Below are 27,163 nucleotides of genomic sequence, written 5' to 3'. Positions count from 1 at the left end.
TTTTGGCCACCATAAAAGTGATCCAGTAGATGGTAGGCCTCTCTCTATAACTTCCAAGTAAATAAACACAGTTTTAAAAACCAGTCACTCTTTCATTCTATATGTGTACACACACACACACACACACACACACACAAAGAGTATTGGTGAATTCTAACATCATAAGAAGTTAAGTTAGGGCTGGTGTTTGACCTCGCAGTTAGACACTCACATCCCATACCAGAATGCTTGAATTCAGTGTCTGCCTCTGGCTCTTGACTCCAGCTTTCTGCTGATGCCGACTATGAGAAACAATAGTTGACACCTCAGCAACTGGCTCACTGTCACTCACATGGGAGATCTCGAGGGAGTTCCTTGCCCCCAGCTTTGGCCCAGTCCAGCCCAGCCTTGGGTGGTGTGGACATCTTGGGAGTGAGCCAGTGGATGAGAGCTCTGCCTCTAAGATTTGAATACTATTTATGGTTCTTCTCTATACTCTTGAGGAACAGTGGATTTTCCATTGAATATTTATACAATTTTTTTCTTTAGTGGAGGGTTCAGCTTCTGAGTATAAGGTAAACTGGAAAAGTATGTCATTATAAAAGTCAGAATAAAAGAAAGGAAGGAGGATGGAAGTGAGGGAGGGAAATAGGACAGTGTGGGAAGTACCATTATTCTCTTAAAGCGGAAATGCAGAATATGTAAAATTTATTCATTTTACAAAAATAACATTCTTAAAAATTAAGTCAGTTTTTAGTTGTTATCACTGATCTTTCTTTGGACTTTCACTAAATTCTAATGTGGGGTAATTGTAAGAGGACTTCTAACCATGTCTATGCCTTCTCCATCCCAGAAAATGGGCCTGTCAAACTGGACACCTTGATCCTTCCTCCATCAGTCATTAAGTCCAGCTAATTCTATATGTAGACATATTTTGTGTTGCTATCACTTTGATATCAGTTAAGGAAAAGGGGCTTGCATGTTAATGACTACAATAGCTTCTTTTCTTTCTTTTTTATAAAGATTTGTTTTACAGGCCAGCAGAATGGCTCGGTGGTTAAATCCTCAACTTGTGTGCACCGGGATCTCATATGGGCGCTGGTTCATGTCCCCACAGCCCCACTTCCCATCCAGCTCCCTGCTTATGGCCTGGGAAAGCAGTCAAGGATATTCCAAAGCCTTGGGACCCTGTACCCACGTGAAAGACCTGGAAGAGGCTCCTGGTTCCTGGCTCTGAACTGGCTCAGCTCCAGCCATTGTGGCCACTTGGGGAGTGAACCAGGGGATGGAAGATCTGTCTGTTTCTCCTCTCTGTCCGCCTACCTTTTCAATAAAAAAAAAAAAGAATAAATCTTTTAAAAAATTGCTGTATTTACTTTAAAGGCAGAGTTAGAGAACAGTAAAGAAAGAGAAGAGAGAGCTTCCCATGTGGGTGGGGTGGGGGCAATCACCAGGGCCAAATGGCAGGGAGCTGGTTTGAAACTGGAGCAGTTGTTATGCTAATCTGGGCTCCTATGGGATGCTGGCATTGCACGCAACTGCTTAATTTGCAGTGCCAGAACACTGGCATCTGAAGTAGCCTCTTAAATGGTAGCTCCTCTTTATTTTTTGTCCCTCTTTCAGCAATTTTTTTTTCATGGATACTGGGAAAGATGAGCAACAACAACAACCACAACAACCTGAATCATGTCTCTCCAGTGCTTTGAGTCTTTCAACGGCTTCCCACTGTGCTTGCTGGAGGACCGTCTGGGAGGAAGCTGGGCGGGGTCCGGCCCCTAGACCTGGCATCATCATGGGCCACTCTTCCCTACTCACAGAAATCCAGCTAACGCCTTGTCTGTGTTCTTCACAGCAGGAAGGTGTCCTCTTGTTCCAGTTGCTCCCTTGTCCTGGAAAGCTGCTAGAATTCTCTCACATTTCTTCTTCAGACAGTAGCTAGAGTTGGGCCTCCGCAGAAAGATCTCAGCCTCCTGGTCTGACATCTGTTACTCACTCTTATGCCACTTTACAATTGTACTTGTTGTCAGTTTGCCCATTTATTTATCACCTGTCTGCCTTGTGAGGGCACAGAACACACCTGTGCTGTTCACTGCTGCTCTCTACACGGTGTGTGACATTCAGAAACACTTGCTGGCTGACTGAGTGTGGTCCTGGCACAGAGCTTTCCAAACTGTGTTCCACAGATCATAATTTTGAAGGATGGTCAGAGGCTGGCAAACTACCCCCCATGGACTCAATCTGCACCACGGCATGCTTTTATAAATTAGAATTTATTGGAACACAGCCCTACTCGCTTGGGCCAAGGGTAGAGTTGGACCCTTATCTGGAAAAGCTTGCCAAGCCTTGCTGTATGAGACGATTTACAGCTTAAAAAAAAAAAAGATTCTATAGATCCAGGGTTTTCCTTGGAAAGTGGGTGACAGGAACTTTTCAGCTTTTCAATCACAGTAAATCGGTCCTCAGTATGGACTGGCTAGACCACAAGGAGTTTATTTGAGTATGAAAAGGAAATCTGAGAAATATTTTCCCGGGAAAGGACTCCAAATGCAGTGACTCGTCCAGGAATTTCCTGGGCCTTCTACTTGGGCTCCATAGTCTCCTGCTGTTCCCCCTCCTCCACCACTAGCACACTGTGAGATAGATCAATATAACCAGGATCCCCCGGCATTTTCTAAAGGGGAACCAGGATGATTGGGTAGTGACTTACTTTCTCTTGACTGTTGAGCTCCTGGTAGGGGATGTGGGCAGGCAGGTAGGTGTGCAGTAGGGCACAGAAGGCCAAGCCGTCGCTCCAGCTGCTGCTGAAATTGGTGATATCAATGTTCTGTTTGGAGGGAAGGTGGAGAAAAAGCAGGATGAATCTTTCTAAATCTGCAATGTCACAGGCTAGGAGGGAGGCTGTGTTGAGAGCAGTGTCTGCTTCTGGATTTTCAGGAGGACAATGTAGGAACAAACGACTGAAACAAACCATGCTGGGAATGTATCTAGCTTTGGTATCAGAGATAGTGTTGTGCGGCCCAAATTCATTCACAGAATTGCATGGGGCGGGGGTAAGGAAAAAGGCATCAGTGCCCAAGACAGTGTCTGTCCCTGGGAGATACATTCAAGGCTCTGAGACATTTTTCCCATTCATATCTCTGATTTGCATCATAAATCCTGACATTTCCCAAATCTTATCTGGGCAGGAAGGAATGATCACCATCATTGCCACCATCATTTCCAAAAGCTCGATTGACAACACAGAGACCAAGGTAAAGCAAGAGCTTAGAGACTCACCGGCTGGGGACTTCTAGCCACTGCATGGTGGCTGGGGGGCCCCAGGGTGGTGGTGTCTCATGCCTGGATATCACACAGCAGATACCACGCGCACGTGGGGAGCTGCCCTCAGGTGGCCAGTGTGCCATTTGGCGCTAGGCTCTGCTTGCTGGCCGCCCAGCCAGGGAGCTCTGGGATTTTGGTTCTTTGATTGCTGCTTGGATAGCTCCATGCTGAACCCTCAGTGCTTTGGGGACGTGAAACAATCCTCAAGATTCCCAATGACATAAATCTTCCTCAGATGAACCTGTAATTAATACGATCTCAACCCATGTGTTTTGAAAAATCGTAAAACCTAATATACTTTCAAATCCTTGTGCTACTCAGAAATGGGGTGGGAGAGCAAAGAAATCTTCCATCTCCTTTGAATGTGTGAGGAAGCCGTGTAGTGTAACCTATGAGGAACATGACAGGTAATTTATAGAAAATAGATTCCAAACAGCAATAGACAATAGTAAAACTACAAACACATACAGGGGGAATCAAGAGTGATCCTGACAATCTATTAACAGGAGGTCACATGCACAGAAGTGGGGGGGACCCCAGAGTGGAGCAGTGGGACAGGAGGAGGCTTGTATCTCAACCCTGGAGGCTCCCGGATCCCCACCAAGGACTATCAGTACGGGCACCAAGGACCACATCCCAACTGCCAAAGAGACCATGGGGGACTGGAATGCCTTCAGAGGCCGAGAACTCAGAGGACATCCCCCCTGCCCTTTGGACCTACCACATGGGATAGAAGAAGCCCGAATTCTTCCGCGTAGGATCCAAGGTCATCGGAACAACAGCCAGGAACCCTGAGCGGTCCTCAGAATCAGAACAGTAAACTTCCTTCGGGACTAGGGAGAGGAGCTTTCTCTGGTCCTTACTTAGTTCCAATTCTGGGGCCCCACCCTCTGCAATGACCACCAGGGTCGCTCCAGAGGCCCCCCCCCCCAAACACACACACACACACACACACACACACACACACACAGAATAGATAGGAAGAGAACAACAAGGAAAGACTGGTCAGCATGGACTCACACATACCTTACTAGGTAGGACGCAAAGAATAAGTACTCCTCACCAAGGTACTGAAGATTTCTCTGCACACCCCTCCTAAAACTGTTTTGCACCTCAATTGTTAAAATGTCATTGAAGTAGTCACAGGATGTTGTTAAGAACTTGCATTTAATTTTAACATATCGCTTACTCAATACTATGTCAATTAATTCCATAACGTTACATATTGTTGCTGATGGGGCTTTTGAGTGATCGGGATTTTACTTTGTTGGCTCTACCTTCAGACCAGAGAAGGTCTCCCCAAGAGGCCACTGAACTTATTTGGACAATAAGATGCTGGACTCTATGCTTGGTATATGCTTGCAATGAAGGAATCTCAACTGAACTTGAATTGTGGTTACACAACAAGGTGGAGGAATCCACCATGGGGGAAGGGCTAGGGGAGGGGTGGGGGGAATCCCAGTACCTATAAAACTGTGTCACATAATACAATGTAATTAAAAAAAAAAAGCTTGCAAAAAAAAAAAAAGACTCACTGGCTGGTCTTGAGGTTGGCTCCCACCACGCCCCTTCCTCAATTTCCTACTTACTCTGTGCAACAGCCTCCCTGCCGACACATCTTTCAGGTAGGGGTAACAAGGCTTCATAAGTTTCATGGGCAAAAGGACTGTGGCAGGACAGGAGAGGGTCCATTGCAACAGGGAGACTAAGATCCACCTTTACAGAGGTTCCCAGATGGTCCTAAGGTACCTCCACTGGTTAGCTCCTCCAACCAGCAACTTGACTAATTTACCTGACATGTGCTTACCCTGGCAAGGCTGTTTGCCCTGCATTCAAAAATCTTGTCTCAGACCCAGCGGTGCGGCCTAGCGGCTAAAGTCCTCACCTTGAACATGCCGGGATCCCATATGGGCACCGGTTCTAATCCCAGTGGCCCTGCTTCCCATCCAGCTCTCTGCTTGTGGCCTGGGAAAGCAGTAGAGGACAACCCAGAGCTTTGGGATCCTTGTCCCGCGTGGGAGACCTGGAAGAAGTTCCTGGTTCCTGGCTTCGGATCGGCATAGTACTGGCCGTTGTGGCTCACTTGGGGAGTGAATCATCAGACGGAAGATCTTCCTCTCTTTCTCTTCTCCTCTCTGTATATCTGACTTTGTCATAAAAAAGAAAAAAAATCTTTAAAAAAAAATTCTTGTCTCCCGAAACACTGTCGAGTTCCAAGGCTCACCTGTGCTTTAATGTTTAGGTAGTTCTAGGCAGTGGCCTCTCAAATGTATAACAACAGCTTGGGAGAGGAGATTTGCAAGAGATTGTAGAAGTGGGGCCCAGTTTGTGTTTGATTGAGCTTTAGGGCTGTGTTCTGCGTGGTTTTGTGGTGGTGGTAAGAGGAATTATGCAAGAGTAGGGCTGCTTCTAGTAATTTTCTCACAGTTGTGGGAACTCAGGAGAGGCTGAAAGGTCTTCTTTTTGTCTCCTCTTCCTCCTAACCCTCTGTCCTGGGAAAATGGAAGGCAAGCAAGCCGGCAGGGATGAAGTGGGCTGACCACTGCTGGCTCCTGATGGACGCTGACCAGCCGCTTCCCTCCATCTCATCCGTGTGAGCCCCATGACACCTGTCAGCTCCTGAACTGTCCAGGGGAGGTTCCTGCAGTGATTCTGTAAGAGCAATCTGTAGCTTAGCAGAAGAAGAAAGCTGCAGAGGAGCCTGGCATGAAGTCAAACTGAAACAGGAAGGGGGATTTTATGGAATTTTTCCCCAAGTATGTGTAAAGTATATGAGGGTGGAAATGTGCAATAAAATAATGGAATGTTTCCTGTGAAGTCTCCCTAGGGTTTTATTTGAGTTTCTTATCTAGGATTTTTTTTAAGACTCAATTGAGCTAGCAGGGCGCTTAGCAATGAGGATGGACAGACGCTTTACTTTACAGGCAAAGAATTCGAGGCAGGAAGAGCTTGTGCTATTTGTTACACATGGTTAATGTAAAAGATGAGAGACATGGGGAACCCAAGGCTCCACCTGCCTATCAAACCTTTCACTTGTAGCCAGAGTCCATAAAAATCCTGCTGGAGCCTGGGGCATCCCCTGCAAAGCCCTGGCTGTCAAGAAGATGATGTGGGGCCTGGCGCGGTGGCGCAAGTGGTTAAGTCCTCGCCTTGCACGCCCGGGATCCCATATGGGCGCCGGTTCTAATCCCGGCAGCCCCGCTTCCCTTCCAGCTCCCTGCCTGTGGCCTGGGAAGGCAGTTGAGGACGGCCCAAAGCTTTGGGAACCTGCACCCGCGTGGGAGACCCGGAAGAGGCTCCTGGCTTCGGATCGGCATAGTATCGACCCGTTGCGGCTCACTTGGGGAGTGAATCATCGGATGGAAGATCTTCCTCTCTGTCTCTCCTCTCTGTATATCCGCCTTTCCAATGAAAAAATAATAAAAATAAATCTAAAAAAAAAAAAAAAAAAAAAAAAAAGAAGATGATGTGTACCCAGTCTGTTTTGCAATTATGTGTCCATTTACCCATGAAAGGATATCTGGCCTAAAGTAACGCATGACCATAATAATGTGTCTTCATTCTGGTTTTCATGACTCAAGCACAAGCAACTTCTAACAGTTGCTAAGCATCACTGTTACATAAAAGTCTGAGAATGCCCTTGTAGAATGGGGCCCCATGTGGATTTTCAGGCTGACCGTGTAATAGGTAGGCCAACTGGGAAGCAAGCTGATCGGTTGGGCCTTTAGGCTTTCAAAACTATCTTTGGGTTCAACAGCAATCTAAAGAGGCCTTGACTCTACTACAGAAATAGAAACACTCTGATTTATAGTTTCTCAAGAGATTTGCATGTTAAAACACCACAAAGCAAAGAGACAGGTGGGGCTACATGAGTTGTGCAGCTTACTCAATGTCGTAAGCATGCAAAACAGCTGTGGGAGACAGCAAATTCTCATACTGGATGATAAAAAGGACCACCCAACCTCTGGAAATGCAAACCACATCATGATTTTTACAGTGTAATTCTCGATCGACTTTATTCATTTTTTGCTTTGCATAGTTTGCCTGAGTTTCTGTGTCTCATACTGCTACATGCTCAGTGATCAAGATCCTAGTTCTTTAAATGTAAAGTTCAGGAATTTTAGGGTGGGAAGGGTGGCAGTGACATTGAGTGCCCATTACTACACATTTTCTCCTTCACTATTTTTTTTGAAGACTTATTCTTATTTATTTATTTATTTTAGTGGAAAGGCAGATTTACAGAGAGAAGGAGAGACAAAGATCCTTGAGCTGAGCTGATCTGAAGCCAGAAGCCAGGAGCTTCTTCCGGGTCTCCCACACGGCTACAGGATTTCAAGGCTTTGGGACTGCTTTCCCAGGCCACCACAGGGAGCTGGGTGGGAAGTGGAGCAGCCGGGACACAAACCTGCATCCATCTGCTATCCCAGCACATGCAAGGAGTGGATTTATTTAGCTACAAGGCTATGCGCCAGGCCTACAGTTTTTTCCTTTCAGTACTCAGAGCCTGCGATGCAAGGCAAGAAGCATTATGTCTATTTTACAGACACAAAAGCTGGAGCCAAAAGAAATGCTGCTAATGACCACAATCAGGATCAGAATGTTCTGTTTGCTATCTGGGGAGGGACGGAGCAAGGGCAGGGCTTGAGGCAGGACAACCTAAGCATGGGGTTTCCCACCATTTCAGGTGCTGAAAAGCAGATTCAGCAGGTCACTGGAGTCATAAAAAGCTGCGGATGGGAGATTCTTGAAGGAGTCAAGGTTGGAACCCTGATTAGTTTATTTTTGTGATTCCTTCATCTCCTGTGGTCAGGCCATGGTCCATTAGAACTCGGGCTCTGGAGTGGACAGTACTGCTCTCCATACTGGTCCATGGTACTGCTCCAATGAGCCTGTGCGTCCAAGTGGGCTAGGTTTTCCCTCTCGCCTCCTTTCTTCCCCAATCTACATTGCACTCAAAGCTTTTAATACATGTGAAATCTTTTTTTTTCTCCAAAATATGAGAATATTTTGTGCACACTTATTTTGTTATATCATTTATGACTGCTGAGCAGAAATGATGGGAGGCTGTTGATCCGACCAGGACTTCTAAGCCAGGATCCAACAGACCAGATCAAAACAACTATCAAGTCACATGTGGTGAGTGCCACATCCTCACACTGAAACGTGAAGGAAGCAGACAGATCTCTTAGACTGGTTTTTCCAATCTACTTGAGTCAGAACAAGGAAGCACCCTCTGTTTCAACTCTCACAAAAAAAAGTAACTGGAAATAACCTAATGTTAAGCCATAAGATTATTTTCCTCTTAATCTCCATCCTGTTTCCACTTTATAATATCCACTACTCTGACACTACCAGCCAGGAGCTGATCAACTGTGAATGCCCGTAAAAGCCAACTGGATCTGTAAGTGTATTGAGAATATGAAATGTCATTTTTCTTCATCTGTGCTGCTTACAGAAGCATTTCAGGAGTGAAATAATGAAATGGATTCAAAGACCTGACATTCGTCTCTCAGAATCTAGAAAGTCCCTGGAACGCTAACTGGAAATGCCATTTAAGCATAGTTCTTAATCTGTACCTACAAACAAGTAATGGGTTGAGAGGAAGCTCTGTGAAATCAAAGCTGTGCCCACAGATTTAAACAAACATTTGGCTACATGACCTGTAACCTCAGGAGAGCTCAACTGCTTCTAGACTGTTGGGGCTGGCAGGTCTCTCTGGAGGGGAGTGGTGCTTTTGAATGAAGTCCTTTGCACTTCAGCAGCGAAAGCACACAGAAACGATCAAGAAAAGAGATGAAGTACACTGCCGCTCAAAATGGGTGGAATTACTATGGAAATTCTAAATCTAGTCAGGCAATCAAATCCATGTACTGTACTATCTGCGTAGACTATGTTTTATAGCGCTAACATTGGCAGAGATGGAGTACAACGAGTTATGACTTATAATGTTATACTCGTTACAAGCATATTGCACTATCAAGGGAGAACTTTACCCCCTTTTTATCTCTGAGTTGAACAACCCCATGCCTAGTTTCTTGAATGCCATTTGAAATGGTCTTCAAATGCATTGGAGTGCCAAGAATACCAGCAGTTCCCAGGTCAACACAGCTGGCGGACAGTTAAACATGGACACATCTGTGAAATGTCCATTAAGATAAACAGCAATCTGTAAGGCCTGGTACGCATTTCAGTGGTTGCAAAGGGGTCTCATTACCAATCACTGAGGTATCTTCTCATGAGCTATAAAGGTGTATTTTTGTGAACGAGCAGTTAGCTGATGCGGTGTGGCACAATTCGATCATGCTCATTTTCTTTTTACATGCATGTAAAATGAGATCCAGAAAAACATTTGAGTCAGTTCCCCCTCCTCTTTCTTCATTTTGGAAAGGCCACAGCCCTTACATTCCTGTTCTCCATGGCCCCATGTACAGATTGCCACAGCTGTGAGGTATGCTGTACTCCCTTCAGGACCCTAGGGCACGCAGGGGAGGCTAAGAATAGTGGTTGGACAGCTTCCCCTAGCAGACAGAAGGGGCAATCCTAAAAGAGCCAGGGCTCACCAGAACTAGCAGAGTCTTTTTGAAAGAAGGAAGTATCAGATGTTAAAAAAAAAAAAAGGATACCATTCTTGGAGTTGGTGTTTGGCTTAGCGGTTAAGACACCCACATCCTACCTCGGAGTGCCTCTGAGCCTGATTCCTGATTCTGGCTCCTGGCTCCAGTACTCCTGCGAACGCACACCCTGGCAAGCAATTCTGATGGCTCAAAAATTGGGTCCCTGCCACCTGTTGGGGAGACTTGGATACTCTCAGTCCCAGTCCTTCTCACTAAGGGAATTTAGGGGATGGACCAGCAGATGAGAGCTCTTTCCAGGATTTTATGTGAAAGGCACAGTGACAGAGGGACACAGAGAGAGATCTTCTTTCATTTGGTTCATTCCCAAATGGCAGCAATAGCCAGATTAGGGTCAGGCTGAGGGTGGGAGCCAGGAGCGTTATGATCTTCCACAATGCTAGCCTGTGTCTGTCAGTCTCTTTAAAAATAGTTATTTATTTATTTGAAAGGCAGAGTGAGTGAGAGACAAGTTGTCCATCTGCTGCTTCACTCTCCAGATGGCTACAATGGCCAGGGCCACCCACAGGTGGCTAAGCCACATGGTCAGGTCAGCTGATGACAGAAGTGTAGATATTCAACCAGATCCCCCACATGGGAGGCAGAGGTCCAAATATTTGGGACATTCTCTGTTTTCCTAGGCACATTAGCAGGGAGCTGGATTGAAAGTGGAGTACCTGGGACTCGAACTGGTGCTATGATTTGTGGTGCCAGCACTGCAGTTGGCGGTTTAACCCGATGTGCCCTAGAGGTGGTCTTTGTCTCTGTCAATTCTGCTTTCCCGAATTAGGAAAAAAGTTTTGAGTGAAAAAAAAAAAAAAGAAGGGTAACATTCCAGGCATGTCTAAAAGGAGTGCTTAGAAGAAAATTTTATAGGAGAGAATTTTATCCTTCTCATTGCAGCAGAAATCATTTGAGAAAAAGAAATACGTTGAACCCTATGTGAGAAGCTAAAATCCTACCTTTACTGAACATCCAGGCCTACCCTTTTGGAGTGGTTGAGATTGAACCTAAAGTTTCAGAAAAGAAAACCCACAGCATTTGCTTCTAGAAGATTTACTATGTTGGCCATTTGTTGCCTGGGAACACCAACATGTGGTGAAAGCATTCATCACTGACAGAGAAGCAGTACAGTGCACAGTGACATGTGTCCTGTGCTCAACTCTACTGAGGATGCACAGCTGGCCTCTGCGGCCATCTTCTTCCCACCAATTCTCCTCCGAGGACCTCCAGGTCCCTGCGTTCGGCTTCTATGAATGGACTGATTCTGGGCGGACTAAGTTTGTGGGAAAAAAAGGCAGGAGAAAGGTCAGAAAACGCAGCACATTAAATGCAGCACGTTCATTCCTATGGGAAGCGGCTGGCTAAGGCTCACAGTGACCCAGACGGCCTCAAGTCCAGGATCTCTCGGGGTGTTTCCTCATCAGCCTGTACTGTTACAGCTGTGGAGTCAGAGCTAATTTTTTACTTTTGTGTGTGGAGGGATGAGGTGGTGGTGGTGGGGGAAAGATGCAACAATTGTGCACATGCAGTTAGAGCCCAGGGAAGGACCCAATGTACTTTGAACATGTGATGAGAAGCACAGAGCCTGGCACAAAGAAGGGGGTCACGTACAAGTCCCACAAAGGCAGCCCACATGCATGCACTCAGCATTCACTCCTTGCCTGAGGCAGAGCGCATGTCCACATCACCCAATTCTAGGACCACTGCCCCAATCTCCAGCTACCTGGTGAGCCTCCAGTAGCCTCTCTCAGCTTTGCACAGCACAGTCCTTGGCAACAGACCCCAGGGAGCCTGCACACAGACTTCTAGGACCCCCTTTCCACAAAGCTTCCTCAAAGAATGAGCCGTGCCTTCTGATCACTGCCCCTCGGCCGCTGGGGACGCTGGGCTTTGCTCCTGCTCCTGTCCTCTGCTCTGTGACATGGAAACTGTGCCCAGGCTGAGCACAACAGACTGAGCCATCACTGCGGCACACTCCCTTCTCATGAGGATCATGCTACTTTAAGTCTAGAGACAGGCTCCAGACAGGTGAACCGAAAACTTAGGAGCAGTACATGATTAGAAGGAAACACAGAAAAGATTCATCCTCTAGGAAAAAGAAAAATCCTTCCAAGGCACAAAATGTGTAAAAACATAAAGAAAGGATAAAGAAATCTGACAATATAAAATTAAGTTTACATAAGAGTCCCTCAAAGAGTTCACAGGAAAATGGAATTGAAAGAAAGATAAGTTTATTTTGGTACAAAAAAAAATTTAAACCCAGAAATAATTTTTTTTCATGATATTCATTGTATTTTGCATGAACACTTCTATATATAAATTTAAAGTTTTTTTTTCCACCAACACAAAACCATGTAATTTCATTTCCTTTTAATAGCTCAAATGACTAATGAGGCTGGTACCACAGCATGTTAGACTAAACCGCTACCTGCGGTGCCAGTATCTCTGTGGGTGCCAGTTCAAATGCCAGTTGCTCTGCTTCTGATCCAGCTCCCTGCTAATGTCCCTGGGAAAGCTACTGGGGATGGCTCAAGTCCTTGGGACTCTGTACCCAAGTGGGGGACCAAGAAGAAGCTCCAGGCTCCTGGTTTAAGAGCTGCTTAGCTCTGGCCGTTGTGGTCATTCGGGAGAGAAAACCAGGGAATTGAAGATGTCCTCCTTCTCTCAGCAATTGTTTTCAAATAAGAATTCATAGGGCCCGGTGTGATAGCATAGTGGCTAAAGCCTCACCTTGCATGTGCCGGGAAAAAAAAAATGTGAAAAATTACCCATACCCATCAAATTGACATAATGAAAAAGATTATTAATTCACAGGCTTAATGAGGACACAGAGGAAATGAGTATTCTCATAAAATTCGAGAATTATGAAACGGTACAGGATTTTAGAAAATCAATTGGGAGTCAACTGGAAGTAGTTTTTAAAAGATTTATTTATTTTTATTAGAAAGTTAAATATACAGAGAGGAAGATTCTCTGTCCGATGGTTCACTCCCGCAAGTGGCCACAACGGGCAAAGCTTAGCTGATCTGAAGCCAGAAGCCTGGAGCCTCTTCCAGGTCTCCCACGTGGGGGCAGGGTCCTAAGGCTTTGGGCCGTCCTCGACTGCTTTTCCAGACAAGCAGGGAGCTGGATGGGAAGTGGAGCTTCCGGGATTAGAACTAGTGCCCATATGGGATCCCAGCACATGCAAGGCAAGGACTTTAGCTGCCAGGCCACTTGCATCGGGCCCGGAAGTTTTTTTTTTTTTAATGAAAATACTACTTGAGCCAGTAATATCATAACAAGTGGAAGAAACAGTCCTGATACAACTAGAAGAAGGCTCCGTGCAGAACTACTGTTTAGAATAGAGAACTGAGAATATCCTATCTGCCTTAGGGTGAGTAAAGTTTTTTGGGGAATAGCTTGTGCGAAACAAGTCTAACTCAACTGTTTTCTACTCTGTAGATAAATTCCTATAAAGTTCATGGGAAAACTCTTACGGTCTGGCTTTTGCTGGGCGTGCCATATGCAGTAACTTCTAGATACCTGATGCTTTTCACTGATCATTTGATAACTGTTGACCTAGATGGTCCGTCCTGTACTTTCCTACATTTTTACTCGCTTGGTTGAAGAAATCTAGGGGGGAACAGGATAATGAATGGCTAGATTCAGAAGCCAGAAACGTTTCCATTGGCTAGAAACAGTCAAATTAAGTGAGACAACATTTAATTCTTTTGAATCTTTTTCGTGTGTTTTCCATTTTTTTTTTTAAAGGTAGAGAGAGACAGATACAAAGAGTGAGGTCATCCATCTGCTGGTTCACTTCCCAGATGGTCACAGTGGCTAGGGCTGGGCCAGGCCTAAGCCGGGAACCACGAGCTTCTTCCAGGCCATTCCTGTGGGTGTTGGAGCTCAAGTTCTTGGGTCATGTCTGAAGTTTCCCAAGAGCATTATCTGGGAGCAGCTGGGACATGAGCCAGCATTCATACAGAATGCTGGCACTGCTGGCAGCAGCTTAACTGCCTGCCATAATGCTAGACTCTGTTTTTCCATTTTTCTGTAAGAACTACATATTATTTTTACAATGAGAAAATATACTAGATGCTGTAAAAATATCAATGACATCATATATAAAATAGGCCGATGTAGATGTGAAGGTAATAAGGGTTCTTAATAATTATATGATCTTATGTTGAAAAGATGGTAAAGGAAGTGACCTCATTCTTTCTCTTTTCAAAGTTTTGTAGAAGAAGTAGGTATTTCCAGTGAGCTAGAGATGAGAAGGAAGGATGATGCAATTAATAATTTATCAGAAAGGCAGGATATTTCCTTATGTAACAGATTGATGGCCACTATTTTTTTTTTAATAGTCCAGTTGAGAGCTGGAGTCTAATTCTTTCCCCCTTGAATGTGGAGTGGCCCAATAATTTGCTTAAATGTGGAAGATGTGAATATGTGAATTTTGGAATTTCTGAAGCTAGGTCATTAGAATTCTTAGTTTTTTTTTTTTAAACCCAGGACAGGTGAAACACTCTCTCTGGAACCCCTGAGGCCAGCACAGTGGTGCAGCAGGCTACTCTTATGCCCATGGCACTGGCATTTCCTATGAGCACTGGTGTGTGTCCTAGCTGCTCCATTTCTGATCCAGCACCTTGCCAATGGCCTGGGAAAGCAGTGGAGGATGGCCCGAGGTATTGGAGCCTGTAGCCATGTGGGAAACCTAGAAGAACCTTCTATGTTCTCAGCTTTGGCTCAGGCCAGCTCTGGTTGTAGTGGCCATTCGGGGAGTGAACCAGCAGATGGAAAATCTCTCTGTCTCTCCTTCTCTATCTCCCTGTCATCGTATTTTTCAAGTAAAAAATAAATCTTTTTTTTATTGTTGTTGTTAAGTAGAGGCTTCATATGCTAGAGTTCGTTGCAGCCTTCCATATCCATCTTCGTTTTTATTTTTCCCAAAATATTTTTGCATATTCCTATTATCACTGCAGGTGAATTTTAAATTATTAAGTATGAGAATAAAGAAATTTCTGCTGGGATTTTAAACAAAACTAAATGAAACTCAAGAGAATGACCTCTTTTTAAAAATGACTCCTCACACTCTGGACCCTGGTTGAAGGAATGGCAGGTCTGAGACTTGAAGGAATTAGCTAGTCCAGGAAGGACTGTCTTCAGCTTTTCTAGTGGTACCGCACTGAGGGATTATCAGGCACGATGAGAGAAGGAACCCTCTTTTGTGCACAAGAGCTAAAATGCTCTGCTCTGTCTCTGCAGATGTTAAGGCAGATACTGTAAACCTCTTCCTAAGATCAAACCGGAAAGGATATTCAGACCAGTAGGGTGGTTGGGGCCTGTGATGGTTAATTTTAGGTGTCAACTTGACTGGATGAGAGACTATATAGAGGAGAGGGCACGATGGCTAGATTGGCTAATCCTCTGGCTGCAAGCGCCAGCATCCAATTTGGACACTGGTTCCACTTCCCATGCAGCTCCCCGCTTATAGCCTGGGAAAGCAGTGGAGGCCAGCCCAAAGCCTTGGGGCCCTGCACCCTGTGTGGAAGACTCAGAAGAGGATCCTAGCTTCAGATCAGCTCAGCTCTGCCATTTGGGGAATGAACCCAGTGGATGGAAGATCTTTCTCTTTGTCTTTCCTTCTCTCCGTCAATCTGCCTTTCCAATAAAAATAAAATTTTAAAAATCTTTAAAGAATATCTAGAAAATAAAAAACAGCATTACTTCTAGGTGGCGGAGAGGGAGTTTCCAGAGGAGACTGAAATGGAAGTAGGCACACAGAGCACAGTAGGTCCTTAGTGTGGCAGCCACATCTGGTCAGCTGGGAGTACAGATAGAACAAAAAAAGGTAGAGAAAATGGCTTTGTCTTTCTCTCCTGGAGCTGCAACTCTGTGAGTGGATTTGCTCTCCTACCTTCTGCCATGGGATAATACAAACCAATGCTGGTCACTCTTAAGTCAGCCTACAGAACTGCTGTCACAGTCAAGTTCTCTTGCTTATAAATTACCCAGGCTGTGGTACAGCAACACAAAATGGACTTTCTTGCTTCCTCCATTTTGACTCAGCACTGCAACTGTGAGGATCCCCACCTCCTCCCTGAGGTTCCCTGGCCTTGGCATCTTGACACTTGGTCGGGATCACTGCAAGCAAAGGAGCCCTGCTGCTGGGTACTCCCTGCAGACCCCGTGTGGCCCACACCCAAGCTGGCAGTCTCCAGCCAACTTGGCAGGGGGGGAGCTTTGCATAGCCAGCACTCATGAAGCAAATGGGGTGCCATGGTCCCACTCTGGTACTTCCGTTCCTCTGGAGTGTCTTATGAACACGTCTCTGTACTTTGCAGTTCGGGTCTCGAACAGGTCTATGCCATTTTTCATCCCCCGGCCCAGGCCTCCAGGGAAACCTTTCCTGCAATGCTCTGTCTCATTTCTTTACTGCCTTGCTGTTTAGTCGATGACCTCGTTTTTCTCACTAACTTTACTTTTTGTTTTCATTTATTTCTACTGGAAAGGTAGATTTACAGAAAAGAGGGGAGACGGAGAGAAAAGATCTTTCATCTGCTGAGTCACTCCCCACAATGGCTGGAGCTGAGCCAATCCGAAGCCAGGAACCAGGAGCTTCTTCCAGGTCTCTCCTGTGGATGCAGGATCCCAAGGCGTTCCCCAGGGCACAAGCGGGGAGCTGGATGGGAATTGGGGCAGCTGGGATACGAACCAGTGCCCATATAGCATTCCAGCGGTTATAAGGTGAGGACTTGAGCCACTAGGCTACTACACTCAGTCCTATTCTTTCTTTGTTTCTCACATTTTCTAAGAGCATAGTTATTTGCAGTTCTACTGTTTCCATTCATCTTCAAAAATCATCCAGTCAGCTAATTCCCAGGCTTAATAATACGTGAGCATCACAAACTCCTTAGTTGAACACTTACTTATATGCATCAGGTCTGCAAAGAAATGCTAAAAGAAGTCTTCTTATGAACCAGATGCACTAATAGGTTAATATTCTAGGCTGGGAGGACAGTCAAACTCCTGGGCTTTCCCATGGAAGGGTAAATCAGGAACTGTTCATTAAGTCCCTCTACATGCAAGGGATACACAAAGCATGGACCCTGACCCAGAGGATTCGTCGCATTTGGCGTAACAGGCAGGGAGACACGTCTGAGTCTGGTATGCAGAGGAGACACGCGTGTTAGGGACTTCAGCACCATGAAACCAGGAGGACTCCCCTTGTGGCTCCAGGGAGTCTAAATTAGTAGATCAAAGTCTGACTCTCTCTCCACTCTACTCCCCAACCTCTTTTCTTTCCTTAATCTCATAATCATATTGAAGAAAGCCTCGGAAAACCAAATGCATCCAGGGCTGTGACTAGCTCCTCCTTCCACGGTCCTTAAGGCAGCTGCCTAACTGTGACTTCAGGAAAATGACTCAAATTTTCCGGCCTTTAGTTTCCTCATCTCACAAAAGAAGTGACTGCATTGTATCAGTGGTTCTGAAATGATTAGTTACGGAACCTCTTCTTCCAAATCATGTTTCCACAGAAGTTTTCCCTTAAACTAGGATTTGAACACCAACCAAACTCAATGATCTCTCCTTTTGTATCCTTCCATATGTGTTCTAGCCTGCATTATTCTGTTTAATAGACACTACTTAGCTAAAATTAAATAAAGATTCGGTTTCTCAGTCATACAAGTCATCTTTTCCATGCTCATGGGATTTCAGTCAAGTTTAAACGTACAAATAACATCCAAAGCACTTAGAATAATATAAATATTCAACAGATGCTAGCCCTACATTTAATCCTCACTTTATGCTTCTTTATTTCCCAGTTTCGCACATGGCTTCATCAAACGGATACACACAAAAGCCCATCCAAGTCGCTTCCCGTCTGTTGCTATTATAAGCACTGTGGTAATAATTAATCATACGAGTTCATCTCTGCATACAGGGAGAAGGGGGTATGAATTTTGATGGATTCTGCCAAACTGCCCTCACAGAGATTCTTCCTTCACATAACTCCAATCACCCCAGCACGAGCAATTGTTTCATACAGTTACGTGTCTTAAGTGATGGTGGCTTACTTAGCACAGTGTCCTCAAAGTCCATTCCCATTGTAGCAGGTGTGGCCCTTACTGCATTTGTACCCATCTGTTCACATCCTTCCCACATACCTGCTGAGCACCATCCCCGTTCAGGAGCTGTGATCTTCCCTGTGAGTGAATGCATAAAAGGGATACTTGAGGCTTCCAGAACCGGTTTTGGTAGGGACAAGACCTGCCACTACTGCTTTAAATATCCTTACTAAGTCTGGAGACAATTGAATTAGATACCTATTCCAGTGTGTGTGGAAAAAAAATTAGGTCATAAAATAACACACGGGGTGGAGAAGCTAGACATGGCAACACTGGCATCCAATATGAGTGGCTAGTTGAGTCCTAGTTACTCCACTTCTAACCCAGGTCCCTGCTGAAAGTGTGGGAAAAGCAGTTAGAGATGGCCCAAGCACTCAGGTTCCTGCTCCGCACGTGAGAGACCTGGATGAGGCTCCTGGCTCTGGGCTTCAGCTTGGCCCAGCTCCGGCATCTGCAGTCATCTGGGGAGTGAACCAGCAGATCTCTCTGTAACTCTTTTAAATAAAACAATCTTTTTAAAAGAGAAAAAATTTTAGGGAACATGATCCATATAACATTATGATGTTCTAGCTCTCCACACAGGATGTTTACTAAAATATGTTTTTAAAAATAAAACAGTCCTTCTGTATTTTTTGGATGTGCTTACAAAGAAAAGAACATGTAACAGTGAAAGAATTTATTCTAAGGATTTTTGTCCTAAGATCAAGTTTAATTTAAAATGAACAAATAGCCCTCAATCCAGCGTTAAGCTCCCACCCCCGGAAAGACTGAATTCAGTCTCTAAAATCACAAGGTTTTTGTGGCCAGACTGCTTTTTTTTTCCCCCCTCCAAATGAACATTTCATGAGTAAGAGAATGGAAAAAGTGTTCTGTGCAGATTCACTTAGGACTGTTATTATCCACACAGACTCACATGTACCCTGGGGAACAGGGAGGGAATGGGGCCAAAAAGGCCTTCTTCTCAATGATGGCAGGATAGTGGCTTCTGGGGTCTGACAGGATCGCACTGCAAGCCCAGCTGCTCACACACTTGACGATACAGGCCCACGGCCAGGACAAACGACCCATGGGAGGACAGAGGCGCATTAACTCAACCTCAGCCTCTTGGAGGAGGAAGCATTCCCACACCATTTTATTTTGAAAATCCTGTTTTTACTTCCTGAAGCTGGCACGACATCTAACATTTCAATTTATCCCACCCCCAACCGAAAACAAAAATAAAAACAAAACCCGAATGCTGGCAATGTTTTTTGATGCAGGTGCTGCCTCTGACAACCCTGAGAAACCCAGAAGACCATTTAACAGCAGTCCCCCAAAACCCATCTCTAATATTCAGTGCCCTCATTCTCCTGCATTTTGTAGGACCCTGGGAGAGGCAGATGTGGTGCCCTCAACCTGCAGCATGACCAAGTGCCTCGTCTCCCCAGTGTGGCCTGCAGTCTCTAGCCACTTGCTGTGTTCCCCCACAGCCCACTGAGCCTCCATTCCTGCCTCCCCTTGTGAGCCTCTCACCTCTAATTCTTCAGCACAGCTGGTTCTGACTTACAGAACTCCACAGCTTTAACCCATTGTCCACTCCTGCCCCCAGATGCATACACACAATCTTTCATGTGCTGGTTCACTCCCCAAATGCCTGTGACAGCCAGAACTGCTCCAGGCTGAAGGCAGGAAACCTGGGACTCAACCCAGTCTTCCAAGTGTGAGTGGCAGAACATGGGCATCTGAGCCATCACCTGGCTGCCTCTCATTGTGCGCGTTAAAAGGAAGCTGGAATCAGATGCAGAGCCAGAACTTGAACCCAAGCACTGTATTATGGGATACAAGTGTCCCCATTGTGTATCACGTCTTAAATACTGGAGCAACTCGGTGCCTGGTCTTTTCCCCCACATGCTACTCACCATGGGCTGCTCTCAATAGATACAGCCACCCAAGCCTGGACTTATCAGCCTCTAAAAACCTTATCCAAAATTAGCTTCCTTTCTTTAAGTATTGTCTGGCCTCATCTATATCGTTATAACAACAGAAAACATATGGAGGCATATACCTCTGGGGAAAGAAAGGGAGAAACAAAGCCAGCTAAATATTCATATTAGAAAACACGGACACTAGGCTAAGACCATGGCTAAGACTAAGTTCAGAGTAACTCAGAGTTTTTAAAGCAACGGCGGCAGGCAATGTCCCAAGCAGAGCTGGAGTTCTGCGGGTTGGAAGCATCTCTGCTTGAGTTCATCCAGGAGAAAGATCCTGAATCAGGGCAGGAGTGGGGAGTGCACAGGAAGGAGAAGATGGGAAGATGGCTGCCATGGCAGAATGGAGGATGCATTCCACAACACAGGTGAGCCTCCAAGACTGCCGGGTGAAATGTGCCAGAAACAAGGGGAGGGCTACCATTAGATCCCACGTGTGTGAGCTACCTGGACATATAGAAAGTGCCACAGAGACTATAAGGGTTATGGGAAAAGGGGAGAGTGTGGAATTAATATCTAATGAATAGTTTCGCTTTGGGATTCTGGTGGTCGCACAGCAGTGAGAGCTTACTTACCAGTTGTGTACACTTTTAAAATAATTGAAGCGGTCAATTCTATATTATGGTTTTTTTTTTTTCCACAAACAGAAACTGACAAAAAAAAAAGGTTCAAAACCAATAGTAAAACTGTCCAACACTTGATGATGTTTCTGCAAACATCAATTAAAGCAGTTAAGTGACTGAATAAAAGTTATCTTCTGAAAGAGACAGCTCAGCTGACTGTGTCTCTGCCACAAACACAGCAGTCTTGGATCGTTTTTGGGTCTCTGGCTCTGGTCCTGCACAGCTCTGGCTTTTGCAGACACCGGAGGAATAAATCTGTGATTGGGAGATCTGTCACCTTTTGTCTTTCTCTGCCTTTAAATGAAAAAGATTCCTGTGTAATTAAAAGTACTTTTAATAATATCCTGTCCTACTTAGCAAATTGGTAGGTAATCCTTGCCCAATTAGAATGAGGTTTCAAGTGCTCCCTTAGGGCACTGCTTGGTAGTCCTGCTTGGCTGTGCGCGATGGGCATTTTTGTCCAGTGGAACTTGGTGCCGCAGCGGTCTCCCAGAATCCTCAGAGCCCATGAAAACATCATGTGTGCTGGCGATAAGTATCAAACACCAGGAGATGTCTGAACCCACTTCCTGGGCTGCCAAATCAGTCCTGGAAGCTGCATGCTCATCTCTCCTAGCATCACTGCCTCAAGGCTGTTCTTTTAAGCTCAGGATGCTTCAGATTTGTTCCCAGATCGTTGGAGTGATTGAACAGGGACAGAAGTCTCAGCCATTTCAGCTCCCAGCCCATAAACAGACCCAATCCCCCAGGGGCTCTTGCCCTACGTTCCAGAAAAACTTCGTCTAACCCATGCCTCATATTGTCTCCTTCCCTACTCCCTGCATTCCTTTCCAACTACCTGGTCCACAGAGCAGAAGGCCCACTGAATCTGAAAAGCCTGCAAAAAGTTACCTCAGATCTGCCAACTCATCCACCCCTCCCAAACCCCCAAACCCTCTAAGCCAAGTAAGACTTGCAGCCACATGGTCCCAGAGTAAGAGTGTAACGATTAAAGGCCTTGTCTTGAACATACCAGGATCCCATATGGGCGCCGGTTCTAACCCCAGCTCCCTGCTTGTGGCCTGGGAAAGCAGTTGAGGATGGCTCAAAGCTTTGGGACCCTGCACCCCCATGGGAGACCCAGAAGAAGCTCCTGGTTCCTGGCTTCGGATTGACTCAGCTCCAGCCATTGCAGTCACTTGGGTAGTGAACCATTGGATGGAAGATCTTCCTCTCTCTGTCTCTCCTCTCTTTGTATATCTGCCTTTGCAATAAAAATAAATAGATCTTAAAAAAAAAAAAAGACTTTCGGCCACCTGTTTGCTCCATCGGCACATTGGCAGTTGGCTAGTTTTATGAATTTATTTATTTTGATAAATTTCGTTCTAAGGGTTCACACCCCATTCTTCTGTTCTGTGCCTGTTTCCTTACAGCCGTGCCTTTGGCTGTCTCCCTGGTGACAGTGACCTATGGACTCAGACCATGCATAGAGCCACTCCTTCAAGTACCCCAGAGAGCGCTCCTAGTCAGAGCAACGATTGCCCCTAACTGGGACTGCTGACCCCAGAGGGGTCAGTGGAACCAGCTGTGATGGATACTACTGGCCCCATAGCTCTACATGAGAAACATCTGTCTGACTGGAAAAGCTATTTACTCCACTTAAACTTGACAAACACTAATCTTATCTTTAACTTTCACGGTTATGCCACCATGCCCCTGGGATTCTTGGGTAAAATTACCCGCGTTTTTCTACCTTTTCAAGCATACATTCTATCACATGTGCTGTCAGGTGACTGGAAACTTGGAAAAGGGAAACAAGTTTAAGAGACATTTATGAAAACACAAAATGAGACAGCAGAAAAAAAAATGTATACCAATAGCCACAAGAAAATGCAATCTGGCTAAACTACCCTGTTGAAGGCATTTTAAAATTATCTGTAAAACTAAATTACCCATGAAGAAACTTAAAATGTTAGTGGAAAATGGAATTTAAAGTATAAAGTTTTGTTTGTTGCAAACATTCTTTTTTTGGAAATTCATGCTTGGTTTTCTCATAATATGCATCTTTCATCAACCTTTTTGAAGGTTCCCATAAAGTTTAAATGCCACGTTAATGACAGCTCAACATAAATGTAACATGTCAGCTATATTAACTGAAAATAAAACATAAAACGTATCAAGTATATATAAGAATCCAAAATCTTTAAGTAAACTTGGCAATACCTAAAGCAAAATCTCTTAGAAATCAGAAACTGTGGCCAATGTTGTGGCATAGCATTAATGTTACCACAGGTGATGCCAGCATCACAAACGGGTGCTTGTTCAAGTCCTGGCTGCTCTACTTCTGATCCAATTCTCTGCTAATGGCTCGGGAATGTAGTGGAAGATGGCCCAAGTGCTTGGGTCCTTGCACCCTGTGCAAGAACCAGATGAAGCTCCGACTTCTTGACTTGGTTTGACCCAGTCCTGGCCATTGTGGCCTTTTAAGGAGTGAACTAGCAAACCAGATCTCTCTCTTTTTAACTCCGCCTTCAAATAAATAAAATCTTTTTTAAAAAATCAGAAATCAAACACAAAAATAGATCATCTGGACACCCAAGGAAGGGGGGCATACTCCACTCCCAGAGAAAGGCTTAGGTTGCCTTTGGGTGATATGCTCAACAACAAGTGTGGGAGGTGGGGCATTAATCTATATAACAGAATGGTCCTCTGAGAGAAGTTACAGGAGAAAAGGGGCGTTGTTGCATAGTACATTAAACTTCTGCCTATCACATCAGTGTCCCATGGGTGTACTGGTTGGAATCCAGGCTTCCAATTCAGTCCACTGCTAAGGCATCTGGAAAGGCAACAAAAGATAGCCCAAGTGTGTGTGCCCCTGCAGCACACGTGGGAACCTGGACGCAGTTCCAAGCTTCTGGCTTGCCTGGCTCAACCCTGGGCTTTGCAGCTTTTTGGGAGTAGAAGATCTCTCTCTTTTTTTCTCTGTAACTCAGTCTTTCATTAAATAACTCAACCTTTTTTTTTTTTTAAAAAAGAAGTAGAAGAAAATAATGTTCCCTGTCTCTACTCCAAAGTCTTCATTTTTAGAGAACATAGAAATTATCTGGTGTTCTTAAATGGGAGGTTTCCTTTCACCCAACAAAAATCTAAAAAAAATTTTGGTGTTATAGAACATTCCCAGGTTAAGAATCCTACTAGAGAAGACAGCAAAATATCTATTGAAATTTATCTTACCTTTTCATATGAAAAAATGGAGAAACTGACAGATGATGGAGAGACTGTCCATCCATTGGCCAATTCCCCAAATGCCCACAACAACCAGAGCTAAGTCAGGCCACGGCTGGAGGCCTGGAGCTCAACCCAGGTCTCCCTTGTGTGCGGCAGGGACCCAATGGCAGGCGTCGTCACCCTCTGCCTGCTAGCGTGGCCGTTAGCAGGAAGCTGGAATTCAGAGTGGACCCAGGTCTCAAACCCAGGCACTCCGTTAGAGGACACGGTTGTTCAAAGTGATGTTTTACACACTAGGTCAAATGCCTGCCCTAATCATTTCATGACAATTTAGGGTACACAGGTCAGTGGCTTTTAGAACATTCAAGATATTGTGCCACAATGACCACTGCCCAGTTCCAGAGCAATTTCAGCCACCCAACAGGAGACCTACACCTTTTAAACAACTGCTCTACAGCCTATTCTCCTGTTCCCTCAGCCACAACATGTGGTTTTATGGGTTTGTGTATTCTGGGCATTTCATTGAAGTGGAATGATATGATCTGTGGCCTTTCCGTCTGGGTTCTTTCATTCAGTATAATATCTCCAAGAAGCATCTATGCAGTAGCACATGGTAGTACTTCACTCCTTTTATGGTTAAAGTCTAGTTGCAATGATCACTACGAAGACTCGCTGGACTTGGCATATTGTCACAGACACACCTATTTACAGTCACTGCTATTCATGGGTTTGTCATGGTGAAAGGATACAAGGTAAAACCTGCAAAGAGAACAGGCACGCGGGACGTCCAGAGGAGACCAGACACAAGCTTCCCAGAGTCCTCTCGAGCACAGTCACAGGACATGGCTGTTTTCCCAAGGACCGAGAAGTGACAACATGAGTGAAGTGTTGCTGTGCCCTTTTGCTGTGCCCTCTTTGAACTGCACATACCCCACTCCAAGCTCATAGATGGGAAAGCAAGTGCTTAGCATAAATTACAGTGTTTGCATATACAGTGAGCCATGCTTTGGAAACCCTCCCCAAATCCAGGTTCCCAGATACCAGCCAAGGGCCAGCCTGTTAAGCAGCCTTTCTAAGGGCAGCCAGCCCAATTTGCCATTTTCACTCTTTTCTGTATGGTGTCAAATATATGGGTGTCAACAACATCTGGACTTTATGTAGTACTCAGTTATGGAATAATCCTTCTCTCAGTTTTCTTCCTAAAACTCCTGGCTACTTCTTTGGTGCTCACACAGACAAAAGTGGAAGAGTATGTCATGTGCCTTCCGCCATTCCCCATCTGCTGAGCAAATCCTCTGACCTATCTCTTGATGCCCTTTCAGAATGATAAGTTTTGCTTAGAAAGTCATGCTTCCTCCTGGAGGCATCACGCATCTGCGAATGCACATTTAACTGGGAATGTGGGAGACACTGCTACAAACCTTGCTGGCTCATGAGAAAAACCACTTTAAGCATGGTTGACCAGTTGACGGCTGTGTGTACACCATCATTTAGCGAAACAATCTTTTACTTTAATTTTCCAAAAAAATTCTGCCGTGGTCTGTGCCAGTTAAAGAGTCTCCAAAGATCACTGTAGTGAAAACTGTAGCTGAGGAAGACAGAGTGGGTGAAGAAGGGCCTCAGCAGACAGATCACAGGCCGGTAATGCCATTCCTGCTCTACTGGGACTCTCTCCTTAATAAAGAAGTCAGGAAATGAAGCACTCAGATGGCAACAAATAGAGCAGTTCCTTGAACTGTGTGCATGTAACTCTCAAGGGATCTGTCTCAAAAAAGAAAACAGCTAACACAGCCCCAAGAGGACCACTATATCATAGGCTGCTTGCCATTGGATGAGTGTATTTAGTGCTAGTCTGTGGGAATTCTAAGACAGAAAAACAGAAGTTGCCTTCAGTGTGGGAGCTCATCCTACATTCAGTAGGGACAACATTGCTTTTTTTCCCCTCCCTCCAAAAGAGAAACAGGTTAAAAACTGACCCAAAGACATCTCTTTACCCCTTAATGATCAGGCAAGCATCCCTTGCTGTCTGAATTCTTAGAATACAAATTCAGAAGATGAACAGCTTCATATTAGTTTTCAAGTAAATTGTTTGCAATCTAAAGTGTTTTAATTTGCTATCTAAAATGGAAGAACCAAATGGGTTTCAAATAACTGGAGCCACTTTCATGTCTCCTTAAGAGAGGGGTCAGCAAACTTTATCTGTAAAGGGTCAGATTGAAAAGAATTCTGGTTTGGCGGGTCAGGTAGCCAAAAGGCCTGTGTTCTGAAGCTGCAATAGAAAATACCTACGGATGCTATGCAGACCAATGGGTAGGACTGCATTCCTATAAACGCAGTTTTCAAAAACAAGTGGTCAGTCACATGTTAGCTGACCCTTCACTGGAGTTAAGATTCCAATCTAGGTTAACAGGATTAGACCCATATTACCACAATTTCAAATGGCAACACTGATGAGGTAAAAGTTTTACTTATACTAGCTTTATATATGTATATAAAAGATGGGACTTTGACAAAATGAGAAAATTCTGCAACATATGTATAATTCAGGGTAAAAACAAATATACTATTTGGCAAAACACCATGTTTCTGAAAAAAAATGTTTTATCAGTCTTCTATGTTTAAAAATGCATTTATGGTAGGACATTCAAAAATGTTGATAGAGATTTGCATTATTTTTAAAAAGTGATTTTCACAATTGTTTGCACAACAAGAAACTTAGCTTGGGCCCGGCACAATAGCATAGTGGTTAAAATCCTCACTTTGCACTCCCGGAATCCCATATGGGCGCTGGTTCTAATCTCAGTTGCCCCGCTTCCCATCCAGCTCCCTGCTTGTGGCCCGGAAAAGCAGTTGAGGACGGCCCAAAGATTTGGGACCCTGCACCCACGTGGGAGATCTGGAGGAGGTTCCTGGCTCCTGGTTTCAGATCGGCTCAGCACCGGCTACTGCACTCACTTGGGGAGTGAATCATCAGACGGAAGATCTTCTTCTCTGTCTCTCCTCCTCTCTGTACATCTGACTTTCCAATAAAAATGAAATAAATCTTTAAAAAAAGAATAAACTTAGCTTTAAATTCCATTTTTCCATGAACTCTTTGAGCTAGCTGTGAATCTTAATTTTAAAAGACGCAGGTTAAAAAAGCACGAACCAACGTGCGGTCACATGGCTTTGAAGCGGAATAGCAGAGATATTAATGGAATCCCACGTGGCCGGCTCCACAGACCCTTGCCCACGCAAACCCCAGGGGAGCATACTGTATGCACTCTTTAAGCATACTCTGCTCTCCCACTTTAAGTTTGGTCTCAAAGGACCCAGTTTAATTATCGACCTTAATACAT

The 27,163-nt window shown here is 44.9% G+C and overlaps 1 protein-coding gene across 1 annotated transcript in view; it reads right to left on the bottom strand.

Annotated features, from left to right (window-relative positions):
* Positions 1-27,163, bottom strand: part of SPECC1 (sperm antigen with calponin homology and coiled-coil domains 1) — a 288,342-nt gene that overhangs the window by 22,920 nt on the left and 238,259 nt on the right. The window contains exon 13 of the mRNA XM_041001555.1: positions 2,687-2,803. Coding sequence (XP_040857489.1) covers positions 2,687-2,803 — 117 coding nt within the window. The remainder of the gene's footprint in view (positions 1-2,686; positions 2,804-27,163) is intronic.

This window comes from Ochotona curzoniae, unplaced genomic scaffold (assembly GCF_017591425.1).
Source record: "Ochotona curzoniae isolate NIBS_2020 unplaced genomic scaffold, NIBS_Ocur_1.0 scaffold_2453, whole genome shotgun sequence".
NCBI lineage: Eukaryota > Metazoa > Chordata > Mammalia > Lagomorpha > Ochotonidae > Ochotona > Ochotona curzoniae.
This window is presented reverse-complemented; position numbering and strand designations above follow the sequence as displayed.